Here is a 13,895-nt window from a genome sequence, read left to right as displayed (position 1 = left end):
TAGCTATATCTGGTTTATAGTCTACAAGGTACACTTGATACATTCTATGCTGGTTACTTGTTAAAAAAACAACAACACTTGGCAGCTTATCTGAGGGTCCTTAGTTAGGAAGTTTGTCTAGGACATAATAGTCTTTATACTGTAGGAATGTCTGAAATGTCAATACAATACAGATGAAATTTAGGCTTGAATTCAATCTTGTCTTTCTCAAGCCCTTCATAAGTGGCTATCACCCACTGGTTCTCATTCATTATGATTATCCACAAATACCATGTGGAGAGGGTGTGAAAAAAACAAAACAACATAGATTGACTGGAATTGAAGAGCTATTTTATATACAATAATAACAGAACAAATTTTAAAAAATATTTACAATAATAAAATAATAATTATAATTATTTTATTTACAACTAGTGGGGTTTACCAGTTTAGCCGAAATATATAGTTGACCCGATTTTTTAAAAAAATTTTGTTCTTTAATAGAGATATATTTAGTTTTTTTTGTTTTTTTTTTTCATTTTTAGGGCTTTCTGATTGTGAGTGGGACATACGGTCTCCCCATGATCAAAGGAACATTTATGTTAAGTTTTATCAAGATCGTTCTAAAAGTTTTGATCTCTATGCAGGACATACATACATACATACTCCTTACATTCTACTATATATATTAGATAATGAAAGGATTAGTTGTTTTTGTTTTTTCCTTTTTACTACAATGAAAGAACTTGTACATAATGCTCTGTAATAAAAATACTATTGAATGTTTTGTTGTGCCTCAGTGCCTGTTCATCTATGTTGCCTGTTTCTCTTCCAGTTTTCTTATCAGACACACAAGTCCCAGGTGAAATTCTTGCAGCATCTGGCCAAGAAAGCCAGGCAACACATCACAGTGCACTGCAAGAATGTGGTGGCCGGCTTTGACAACAGCAATAACACCTGGAGCAATGCTGTCAAGTTGGTCAGCTTTGATGAGGAGGATGTTACCGCCCAGTCCAAGAAAATAGCCTTCAAATACAAAATTGTGGAGGATACTTGCAAGGTGAGGAAAACATTGTTTTATGGTAAAAATTACTTGGAATGTATTTTAGGAGAATGCATTCTATGATGCACTACCAAAGATTGGTTTAGTCACATTAGAAGTGCTGTACATTAACCATGGAACAAGGTAATCACTGGAATGAAATCATAAAACCTAAAAATAGTCAATAGGAGAAATAGAACTCTCTGCCACAGTGAAAAGAAATCTAAAAGAAAAAAGGAGTCAAACTGAAACCAAGGATGTGACTCGGCCTTCCTGCAAAAAGAAAGCCGCATGAGGGGATAGAATTTCTGAAGTCATCTTAGAATGAAAACCTACCAAGACAGAAAAGTCTGAAATGATACACAAATAACCTTCAGTACTAAATAAAAAAATGAGAAAAGAAATTGATGTGACTCATAGTAAGAAAGATATCCTGCTGGCATTTGGTTTTTTAATTTAGTTCAGTAAGACTTCAAAAAAACTTTCTACTGAGTACAGCAGAGAGAAATTACAAAACAATCAATGTGATAACAAAATAACAATGGAACAATGCTTGGATTTTACTGCTTAGCAAAAATAAAATAAAAAGAATTGGAGAAGCTGCGGACACATGAAACATCTATTATTTCTGAACAAGCAGAAAAACTACTGGACAGCTGAAAGGGAAAAAAAGGTTGTATTGAATATAAGAATAAATTAATTTAATAAAAAAAATTTTCTTTGGCATGTTTGTAATTTTAATTATTTTCTTTTTAGGAGAGAAACGGTAAATGGGGCTCAACAGTCATTGAAGTCCGAGGCAAAGAACAGCTCAAGAGATTACCTATACTAGACATAGGTCTAAAAGATGTTGCAGGTAGTGATCAAGAATTTGGCATTGAAATAGGTCAAGCTTGTTTTAGCAGCTGAGAAATTGAGCATTTTTAATCATATTTTTTAGTCATACTTTTTTATATCAGAATAGTTTCTTTTTTTTTTTTTTTTTTTTTCAAATTCTTTTTTTTATTTTTTTTAAATAACTGAAAATGTATGTTGCCAACATAGATAATTTTAAACCACAGTCATTGATACAAGTGGCCATGGTACAATGGACGTTTGTTAAAGCCCTAGGTTTCTCTTTACATGAGATGATCCTAGGTTCTTTAAACATTCGTTTCACCTAGGTCACCTGAGTGTAGATTGTACCTTGGTTGTAACGGTGTCCATTATTTCAAAGGCTTTTGTAACATTGGCATGTGTGTTTTTGTTTTTTTTTTTAATGAGAACTTGGTTTTGTTTTTTTAAGCTAGTTTTTTTTTTATATTTTTAAAAATGTTATTCTTATTGAAATATATGTCTTCATAATTCATACTATCACATTTTGTTAAAGAGGAATAACTCATGTCAATTGCCAAAAAATTACCTGCCCATTAAAATGAAAATTTCTGAATATTATCCGCGATATACTTTTTCTTCATTATAAATGTGAAAGTTAATAAACAAATAGTGGTGACTTAATGCGACCATGACCTTGTACAACAGAAGTCTTTAATTGCTGTTCACAATTGAGAAAAATAGAGAAAATGTGTAAAGAAAAAGACTACATTTTGGACCAAGTAACATTAATACAAATATTTACTAACTTAACACCTTCATGAGTTTTCTCCATGGCAGCAGCAATTAGTTCAACATCTGGCAATACAAAAAAAAATTATATTTACAATGTGTGGGGTTGCTTGGTCCAAAATGTTGTTTTTTTTCTATCTAAAAAAAACCACCTAATATTTGAATGCCATCCCTATACAATCAGTAAATGTTTTCTACGAAATGATCATGATGAGCGTTCTGTATTTATTGCAATAGCACAAAAATGAACTTTTTATGTTAGCAGGATCTGTGATTTGTTAAATGTACAGGATATGTATTTGGAGAATAAGAATGTTGTATATCAGGAAAGATGCATTTAAAATGTATTCATTTAGAGTAACTAGCATGCATGACCATATTTCTTTTTTTTCCATTGCTTTTATAGTTCTAGTTTTTAGGTGATTTATTTGTTGAGTGAGTTGGAATGAACGTTTGAATACAATTTGTGAGTACAACAAAATGCACATGCTTTGGTCAAAATGCTTTTAGTGTAAATAACATAACAGGAGAGGCTTGATTTTTTGAAGTTATACTCCAGTTTTTTTTTTTACATTTTTAACTATGTGAATTACATGTGTTTTTTTTGTATGTCTTTTTATGCCTTTTAATTATTATTCTTTTAACATTTCATGATAGAATACTTCCGTCCAGATGTCTGCCTTTTATATAATTTTACAAAGTAAATCATTAAATAAAATAAAATGTCTAAAAATTATTTGAATTCCTTGCTCATTTTATCCAATGCATTTTATTGCTCCAAAAATTAAAAATAAGATACTATAAACTAACATTGTCAAAGAAAGGCAAGCTAAGACTATTGCCTAAATATAAAACTGACAAGGCTTGCAAGGACATTTATTCAGGGAACAGTACTAGGGTAAAGAAAGAGAGTCAGATAATATCAATGAGAATGGGCAGACCTAGGCGGTCAATGAAAGCGACTTGAATGGAGAAGGATGGTCAACAAATGTGTGGTGTTCCAATGATATGAATGTCAGGAGAAAGTAAATCTGATAATATAACAGAGAGAATCAATTATGAGTAAAATATCTAGGATTGAAAACTATATAACATTTAATGAGAAAGTTATTTTAAAAAATATAAACAACATTGAGAGGAAAAAATGTTGGAAGTGAAGAAAACCTTTTACTTAAATTTAATCAAACACCATACATGTTAGTAGATCTACTCCATCCATCCCAGTGGCGCTACAGCCCATGGAGGGCTCTGGCCTGCTTTAACACATCCTTCCATTCAGATCTCTCCTGGGCCTTTCGTCTCCACGCCCTAACCCCAAGCTGCTTCAGATCTGCTTCCACGTCATCTATCCATCGCATTCGGGGTCTGCCTTTGGGTCGCCTGCCTTTTGGTTTTTGCCTGTATACGATTTTCGCCCCTCTGTTGTCTGACATTCTTTCAAGGTGACCTGCCCAACGTAGTCTGTTCTTTTTTATTTCGTTCACTATTGGTGGGTCTTCATATAATTGATATAACTCATGGTTAGTGCGTGTCCTCCACCCTGTTTCATCCTGTATGGCACCATAGATTTTCCTAAGGATTTTTCTTTCCCAAGTGTTAAGTAAATTTTCAGATGTCTTTGTCAGTGTCCAGGTCTCACTTCCATACATTGCTGCTGGTCTTATTATAGTTTTGTATATTATTTTCTTGGTTTTACTTGAAATCATTTTGCTCTTAAGTAGATGGTGGGTGCTATAAAATGTTAGTAAAATAGCATTGTTATTTATGTACTCAATGAAATGATAGTTATGAAGACATGGGTCAGTATGAACCTGGCCTAACTGATGTTATCGGATGATTTTATCTAATTGATTTGTTTTGTAAAGAGCCGATGCCTCATTCAAGGTCTCAAGGAAGAAACTTTTCCCTTTGGTTAGATATTCAAGTGTATTTCATTGAGTGTATGTAGCACTTCACTTATATAATATGAAGTGCTGCTTAATAATTGTTGTTTTAAATTATATTTGACTTATATGCATACTAAAGCATTCTTTTTTTTTTATAAACAAAAGTATAAATTTTAATTAAAATGGAAGTAGTCAAAAAATAATTACTTTAGCAATACACATTTTTTTTTATAACATTATTTTAGAAAAAATTAAAACCATTTGCATAAATGTGTAAAATATATACTAAAAAATCACCTCCCTTGTAAATATTATCAAATAATAATATAGTCTCCCGTTTGTTTTACTACACGGTATTATTTGTGAATAGTAGTAAAAATGGTGTATTTTTATTTAAAAAACTACTTACATAGTTAATTTTTAAATAAAACTTTTCACTTTCAGAAAAGAAAAAAAATAGCTGTTGAAAGATCTAAAATATCATGGTATCGGATTTTCAATATCTTTTCTAGATATCTAAACGGGATAGACGGACAGACAGACCACGCAAAACTAACAACGGCTATTCTCATTTCAAGGACTGCTTAAAATCATAATTTAAAACAAAATGGAAATAAAACAATGCATAAAATTGTCCAAATTCAGCTTAATATACAACTCTGAAAAGCTAACAATATATTCCAAGGAATAACTACACAATTAAATACAAATAAAATGATCAAATAATTAAAATAATTAAAATTTAAGGATAATTTTTGGACTCACTCTCTGTCCAGCTGGTCCATCATCTCCAGGCTGTCCAGGTTCTCCAGCTGGTCCAGGTGGTCCTTGTGGTCCAGCAGGGCCCAACTGGCCAGGTGGGCCAGGTCTGCCTGATGGACCGACTCCTCCCGCAGGACCAGGAAGGCCAGGAGGACCGCGATCACCTCTGTGGGCTACTTGTCCAGCGGGTCCAGGCTGGCCAGTAGGTCCTGCTGGACCTGGTTCACCTTGCTGTCCAATCTCACCATCTTTGCCAGATTCACATGGAGGACCCTGAGAAGCAATCATTGCCAATCAAATTTTGTTTTTTTTTTATTTGTAACCAAGAAGTTTTAAACTTTGTTTTGTTTATAATTTAAAACCAAACTGAATTAATAAATAATAGATAATAATACAAAAATAACAATAAAAATAATAGATATAGAAATTGCAGTACAGGAATCGGACCCCATGATGACCTGCTAACTATTGTAAAATAAAGCAAACTAAAATTCTATGGCCATATTACAAGGTCTTCAGGGCTCGCAAAGACCTCCTTTCTGGGAAAAGTACCAGGAAAAAGAAGAAAAGGCAGACAGAGAAAGCAATGGGAAGATAACATAAAAGAATGGAAAGGCCTGTCATTAAAAGAGGTTCTATCCAAGGGATAGGTAAAGTAAGGGATCGGTAAAGTACGGACTAGGTAAAGTACGGGATAGGTAAAGTAAGGGATAGGTAAAGTACGGGATAGGTAAAGTAAGGGATAGGTAAAGTACGGGATAGGTAAAGTACGGGATAGGTAAAGTAAGGGATCGGTAAAGTACGGGATAGGTAAAGTAAGGGATAGGTAAAGTAAGGGATAGGTAAAGTAAGGGATCGGTAAAGTACGGGATAGGTAAAGTAAGGGATAGGTAAAGTACGGGATAGGTAAAGTACGGGATAGGTAAAGTACGGGATAGGTAAAGTATAAGATAGGTAAAGTATAAGATAGGTAAAGTAAGGGATAGGTAAAGTAAGGGATAGGTAAAGTAAGGGATAGGTAAAGTACGGGATAGGTAAAGTAAGGGATAGGTAAAGTAAGGAATAGGTAAAGTAAGGGATAGGTAAAGTACGGGATAAGTAAAGTAAGGGATAGGTAAAGTAAGGGATAGGTAAAGTAAGGGATAGGTAAAGTAAGGGATAGGTAAAGTAAGGGATCGGTAAAGTACGGGATAGGTAAAGTAAGGGATAGGTAAAGTACGGGATAGGTAAAGTACGGGATAGGTAAAGTACGGGATAGGTAAAGTACGGGATAGGTAAAGTATAAGATAGGTAAAGTATAAGATAGGTAAAGTAAGGGATAGGTAAAGTAAGGGATAGGTAAAGTAAGGGATCGGTAAAGTACGGGATAGGTAAAGTAAGGGATAGGTAAAGTACGGGATAGGTAAAGTACGGGATAGGTAAAGTACGGGATAGGTAAAGTACGGGATAGGTAAAGTATAAGATAGGTAAAGTATAAGATAGGTAAAGTAAGGGATAGGTAAAGTAAGGGATAGGTAAAGTAAGGGATAGGTAAAGTACGGGATAGGTAAAGTAAGGGATAGGTAAAGTAAGGAATAGGTAAAGTAAGGGATAGGTAAAGTACGGGATAAGTAAAGTAAGGGATAGGTAAAGTAAGGGATAGGTAAAGTAAGGGATAGGTAAAGTAGGGGATAGGTAAAGTACGGGATAGGTAAAGTAAGGGATAGGTAAAGTAAGGGATAGGTAAAGGTGACGATATATAAACAGTTCAACTAAAACTCAGTTGGGGTCTTACATCATTTCACACCTTGCGATCTATGGGGCAGATGGAAAGGCTGACAGTTAACATTTACTTTCTCAAACTAATGTTAGGCACCAATTTAAGAGCTTTAGGTGGACTCAGGAGCATCCTGAAAATCCTGAGGTTCAAAAATCAAACTTTCCAAGACTGAATTTAACTTTTTAATGTACAAAAAGGTCATGGTGACATCAGATGTCAGCACTGGAAAAGGCTCTTGTTCTTTTGTTTTCAAAATATGTGTATGCTTGACACGAAGTGTAACAACACCATGGCATACAGAGCACATTGGGATCAAGCTTCTTTTCAAAGTATAAAAGTAAAGTAATGTTCCCCTTTCAGATCTTGTGATCTATAGGGCAGATGAAGTTAAAGTCATCTGTTTCTTTAGCCAATGGTTAACAAGCAGGGTTTCATGTTTCAAAGTATAAATCATATTAAAACCATTTCGATCAGGTTTCTTTTCAAAGCATAAATCAAATTTAAAGTTTTTTAACGTAAATAAATGCCAACTTACTCGAGAACCACGAGGGCCGGGACGACCTGTTGGACCTCTCTCACCAGGACCTCCCTACAGAAAACAAAACAAGAAAAACATTTAAAAAATACTTTTAAAAAAAAAACAAAGCTTTTATTAAGTGTAATTGTATCAATTAGTTTGGGTCATATAATTATATGCACGATTGACCAAATCATATAAATCTGGGCAATAGAAATATTTTTACCAATGGTTTTTGTTTAGCTTTTAGCTTTCTCAATGCGCTACGATCCCATCTCCTGTCTGTCCAATGGCTGTGTGAAGCGTCTAGTGTGGTAGCTTAACTTGTTGCCACCGCTGGCTAGCATCTGTGAAAGGGGAGCAATTTTGTAAGTCTCTCTTGCCAGTACATAGCCTCTCCACAGCAAGTCCTATGCAGTACCTCCTCGTGGTGGCAGATGGAAACTGAGGCTGCGAAGCCTTAGGCTAAACTGCAAGGGTCTCGGAGGAGGTTTGGCCCCAAGATGTGAGGCAGGCATGGCCCGTCGGCCTGCGGACACGCCCTGTTGCCCACAAACCAAACCCCTAGCTATAGGTCAATAGCCGCACTGCCTTGTGTGTGTGTCCCTGTAAGGTCTAAGGCTAAGGGAGTAAACCCTAACAGAAAATCCGGTCCTGGAGCCCCGTAGGCGGGGGGACAGTAGTAAGACTTCTGCTCTCTGGCAAACTCCTGCAGCCACCTGTCCCCAAATTGTGATGGCTCGCCATCCCTTTGGACCCGGTCAGTATGGAAGAGAGGCGGGTGCTGACGTGTGGGCAGCCCAGCACTTACAAATTTACCGCCCAGGCTTTCCCCCAGCAATGGAGAGGTCACTCCATCTCTGACAGTAATGTCTTTGAAAAAACACGGAGAGTGGTAGTTACCGGTGATAAGTTCCTAGCTGATTGGCGTAAGCTGGAACGCCAGGGACCACTCTTGACGGTAGGAGGGGCTTTTTAGCCTCACTGGATAGCTACTGCCTGCCTTAAGCCGAGCAGCCCTCGGACAATAAAGTGCTATCCCGCCACAGCTTGCCGCACCACTGGGTGCTTGGTGCTAAGACAAAATCAAAACGCAAGCTGCTCACCCGCACCTGCAAATAAAATGAAAAGAAAACCCTCAACATTAATGCGTTTAGCAAGCTGGAACATACGGACAATGTGTCCTGGCTTCAATACTGACCCTGAACTCGTCACCGACATGCGACAAACAGCTATCATCGACAGAGAACTCCGCAGACTAAACATTGATGTGGCCTGCCTGCAAGAAACCAGACTGGCAGACAGTGGATCTCTTACAGAAAGCAACTATACATTCTACTGGCAAGGAAAACCAGAACAAAGCCCTAGAATACATGGCGTCGGCTTTGCAATAAGAAACAGTCTCGTCCCCTGCATTGCAATGTTTCCCATTGGCAATGAAAGAGTAGCACACATGAAATTTGCATCACCGCAAGGCAAAGTTAATATAATCTGTGCTTACTCACCAACCCTTGCTGCACCAGAAGAGGACAAAGACAGATTCTTTCAAGCTCTAGAGGACGTAATTAAAAGTATTCCAAAATCCGAGCACCTCTATATAAATGGAGACTTTAATGCCCGTGTTGGTGATGGAAATGATGCATGGCCAAAATGCCTGGGACCTCATGGTGTTGGCAAAATAAATGACAATGGCCAAAGGCTACTCGAGTTCTGTAGCTCTCATGAACTGTGTGTAACAAACACATTCTTCTCTGGCAAGGAACGCCATAAAGTCTCTTGGCAGCACCCACGCTCAAAAAGGTGGCACCAGCTTGACCTCTGCATCACCCGAAGGATGGATCTGAAAAGTGTCATCCACACCCGTTCATACCATAGTGCGGACTGCAACTCAGACCATTCACTAGTGCTAAGCAAAATCAAACTACTTCTCAAGAAGGCTTACACTTCCACTCAACCCAGAACTAGGCGAATTAACGTCAACCATGTAGGTGACCCAGAGAAGCGTGCACTCTTTGGCGAGCTCCTGAACAGTTCAATCCCCTCGTTAAGTGATGAAGAAGACATCTCGATCAGATGGGAGAAATTAAGAGACGTAATCTACAGTTCGGCAATCACCGCCTTTGGGCCTCAAAAACACAAAAATGTAGACTGGTTTGAGGCGAATCTAGCACATATGGAACCTTGCATCGAGAAAAAACGATCTGCACACCTCGCTCACAAGACAAAGCCTAATCCAAAATCTTTGGAGGCCTTCAAAAGTGCTAATAAAGAGGCAAAACAAATGGCTAGAAAATGTGCTAACAACTTTTGGAGGGATACCTGCAACAGAATCCAAGACAGTCTCCACTCAGGAAATAGCAAAGCTCTATTTGATGTCATTAAAGCGGCCCTGGGTCCAGCAGTGTCTAAGCCTGCCCCCCTTCTATCCAAATCAGGAGAAAAAATTACAGATCAAACCAAGCAGCTAGAACGATGGACAGAACACTACCTCGAAGTCTATGCCACACAGAATACAGTAGACGATGTCGCCCTGGATTCTCTACCAGATCTTCCAGTACTGGAATGCCTAGATGAGCTTCCGAGCCTTAGTGACCTCAAAAAAGCAATTAACTGCTTAAAAAATAGAAAATCTCCTGGGAGTGATGGTATCCCAGTGGAAGTAGTGAAAGTCAACGAATCACTCCTGCTCCCTGAACTCTATATTCTCCTCTGCCGCTGTTGGGAAACAGGTCATGTCCCACAGGACATGCGTGACGCAACTATAGTCACAATATACAAGAACAAAGGGGATCGGAGTGATTGCAACAACTATAGGGGTATCTCTCTCCTCAGTATAGTGGGCAAAATCTTTGCTAGAGTGGCACTATCCAGGCTGCAAGTGATAGCTTCTAGAGTCTACCCAGAGTCTCAGTGTGGATTCAGGAGTGGTAGGTCCACTATAGACATGATATCTTCTCTACGACTACTGCAGGAGAAATTTAGAGAGAGAGACAGACCCCTTTACATTGTTTTTGTCGATCTGACTAAAGCTTTTGACATGGTCAGCAGAAGTGGCCTTTTCAAACTCCTGAGGAAAATAGGTTGCCCTCCCAAACTACTGAAGTTAATTGAGTGTTTTCACGAGGAAACTAAATGTACTGTCAAATTCAATGGAGCCCAATCAGCACCTTTTGAGGTTTGCAGTGGTGTCAAGCAGGGATGTGTGCTCGCACCTACTCTGTTTGGCATATTCTTCTCCTGTCTACTGCATTATGCGTACAGCGACATAAACGAAGGTGTGTTTCTCCATACAAGATCCTCTGGAAAACTATTTAATGTATCAAGGCTGCGGGCAAAAACCAAGGTTAGGAAGCTACTCGTCAGGGAACTCCTGTATGCCGATGATGCAGCTATTGTGGCTGATTCTGATATTCAGCTACAGTCCATGGTTGACAAACTATCTGCTGCTTGCCAGAAGTTCGGCTTAAACATCAGTCAAAGCAAGACTAAGATACTTGTCCAAAACACAAACACTGCACCTCAAGTAAGCATTAATGGCCAACCACTAGAAATTGTTGATCACTTTTGTTACCTTGGCTCCATCATATCCAACAACACTCTACTGGATAAAGACATAAACAACAGGATAGCCAAGGCAATGGCCACCATGTCACGGTTGCAGAAAAGAGTCTGGGACAACATATTGCTGACTAGCAGGACTAAAGCCCTAGTCTACCGGACCTGTGTGTTGAGCACCTTGCTGCACGGAAGTGAAACATGGTCAACCTACTCATGGCAGGAAAAAAAGCTGAATGTCTTCCAACTCCGATGCCTAAGGCGGATCTTTAAAATAAGGTGGCAAGATAAGATAACAAATGAGGAAGTGCTACATAGAGCAGGATGCCAGGACATCCGCTCTGTTATCAGCAGCAGACGCCTTGGCTGGCTTGGCCACGTTCGTAGAATGCCAGTAGGTCGACTTCCACAGGACATCCTGTATGGCGATCTAATTGAAGGCAGGAGAGCCGCTGGTCGCCCACTTTTACGTTATACGGATGTATGCAAACGCGACATGAAGCTCTTCAAAATCGACACTGGCAACTGGGAAGAGGTGGCACTGGACAGATCCACATGGAGAGAGAGCATAAAGGAAGGGTCACAGATTGCAGATGTCATACACAACAGAAGCAGAAAGAAGGGTGAAAATGCAATGGCGCCTGGTGATTTTATATGCCCAACCTGTGATCGCAGCTGTGTATCAAGGATTGGCCTCTTTAGTCACACAAGAAGTTGCAAAGGGAAAAGATCGTCTCGCGAGACGTAAAATGCCACAGACGATCCCATCACTTGTCTGGAACAGTTGTGAAAGGGGGAGGGAAGAAGGGGGTATCTTAGTGAATGTTTACATTATCGTTTTTTAAAATGCATAAAAATAATATGTTTACTCAGGGCTCAAGATTCCTCATCAAGGAGACTAATTTAATTTATATCACCACATCTGTCAAGTACGATTTGGGTGTGGGAGATTAATCTGAGATTGGATGTGGGAGATTAATCTGGGATTGGATGTGGAAGATTAATCTGAGATTGGATGTGGGAGATTAATCTGAGATTGGGTGTGGGAGATTAATCTGAGATTGGATGTGGGAGATTAATCTGAGATTGGATGTGGGAGATTAATCTGAGATTGGATGTGGAAGATTAATCTGAGATTGGATGTGGGAGATTAATCTGAGATTGGGTGTGGGAGATTAATTTGAGATTGGGTGTGGGAGATTAATCTGAGATTGGGTGTGGGAGATTAATTTGAGATTGGGTGTGGGAGATTAATCTGAGATTGGGTGTGGGAGATTAATCTGAGATTGGGTGTGGGAGATTAATCTGAGATTGGGTGTGGGAGATTAATCTGAGATTGGATGTGGGAGATTAATCTAAGATTGGGTGTGGGAGATTAATCTGAGATTGGATGTGGGAGATTAATCTAAGATTGGGTGTGGGAGAAATAATGTCATAGCCAAGCTTTCTCTCACATCATATTTCTGTTGTTTTTCGCAACGTGCGCCCATTCCACCAACATTTGGGTTTTCTGATTTCTTACACACTGGGTTTTTTTTCCCCTCACAGACTATCGTTTGAATACATCAGTACACCTTAAAAGTGGATGACTATTCAAAGATATCACCAATACTTTAATAGGAAGTAACAATGACTCACAGCAATGCCTTGTGGGCCTGGGTCTCCTCTTTGTCCTTGTGGTCCTGATGGGCCCTAAAAATAGACATGAGCATTTAATAAACTTTTCTTTTCAGCAAACAACATAGAATTATGTTTAGATTTTCCATGTTTTGTTTTACATATAGACCTATGTATCTCTTTGCTATTAAAAAAAAAATTAAGATAACATTAAAAGAAGACGGCAGATCGTACCATGGTGTATTCGTTGATACTATTTTGTATGTGTGTAACATTAAGATAATATACTTTTACTACATTTGTTGTCCTACTAAATTGTCACTATATTTCTTTCCTATAATAAAACAAGGTTACAAAGACAGTTTGTGTGGAAACACAAACACAAAATCTGCCCCCGAAGTGGTCCACCCAGGCAGGTAAAAAGGCAGGTATCAATATTTTCAGAATGAACATCAGAATTCCCCATCTAATGTCAGGTACTCAATAGAGCTGGGTGGACTCAGAGGCACCCAAAGATCCTGAAATTATAATTCCCAGGATTTGAACACAGGACCCCTGGTTCAGAAGCTAAGCGCTTTACCACTCAGCCACCATGCTTCCTTGGTTGGATGCTAAAAATTCCTAAATTCAAAATCACTCTTCAACTAGATTTCAACTAAATCTCTCCAAACTATAGAAAAGAATGAGGGATGGGTGTCACTGGCACTAGTAGGCACTACCCTGTAATCTGATATCTTATTAACTTTAACAAAAAGCACAAATCAACAAGGAGTTCACATTTGCGCAGTGCAAGATTTATTTATTTTTTTTTTGGTGGGGGGTCTCTAACGTCTTATTGGTAGGCCTACTTCTAATTTTCAAGCCTTTGAAGGACAGATATCTGGACAAGTCATACTGTGTAGGCCCCTACTAAGACACGCTCGAAACAAACGATAGCATCAAGTTCAGAGGGTGTAATGTAATCTGGTCTCGGTATAATGCAGGTCGTGCTACTAAAGGATGAAAAAGTACTCCGGTCAAATAAACCTATACCAACTAGACTCTGTAATCTAGTTCAACCGTAGCTTAGCACGGGTATCAGCTAGTATCTATCAAATTTTAACATTCTAATTTAAATCATGCCACCGAACAAGGTTGTTTGGGGGCGGAAAAGGGGGGGGTGTTAAACGGTTC

At 38.5% G+C, this 13,895-nt stretch overlaps 2 protein-coding genes across 2 annotated transcripts in view; one reads left to right on the top strand and one right to left on the bottom strand.

Moving 5' to 3' along the window:
• Positions 1-3,362, top strand: part of LOC106054958 (collagen alpha-1(I) chain-like) — a 49,164-nt gene extending 45,802 nt beyond the window's left edge. Inside the window, exons 45-46 of the mRNA XM_056045527.1 lie at positions 815-1,039; positions 1,778-3,362. Coding sequence (XP_055901502.1) covers positions 815-1,039; positions 1,778-1,930 — 378 coding nt within the window. The 3' untranslated portion in view covers positions 1,931-3,362. The remainder of the gene's footprint in view (positions 1-814; positions 1,040-1,777) is intronic.
• Positions 3,363-5,247: 1,885 nt separating this feature from the next.
• On the bottom strand, positions 5,248-5,562 carry LOC129928979 (putative cuticle collagen 80). Its single transcript, XM_056045595.1, has one exon. It carries the CDS (start codon positions 5,560-5,562, stop codon positions 5,248-5,250), a length of 315 nt encoding a protein of 104 aa, XP_055901570.1.
• Positions 5,563-13,895: the final 8,333 nt, after the last annotated feature.

Source organism: Biomphalaria glabrata, chromosome 11, assembly GCF_947242115.1.
Source record: "Biomphalaria glabrata chromosome 11, xgBioGlab47.1, whole genome shotgun sequence".
Classification (NCBI taxonomy): Eukaryota; Metazoa; Mollusca; class Gastropoda; family Planorbidae; genus Biomphalaria; species Biomphalaria glabrata.
This window is presented reverse-complemented; position numbering and strand designations above follow the sequence as displayed.

Bases quoted from the DNA above. Each gene is read 5' to 3' on its own strand.
- LOC129928979 (XM_056045595.1), bottom strand. From the start codon at position 5,562: ATGATTGCTTCTCAGGGTCCTCCATGTGAATCTGGCAAAGATGGTGAG.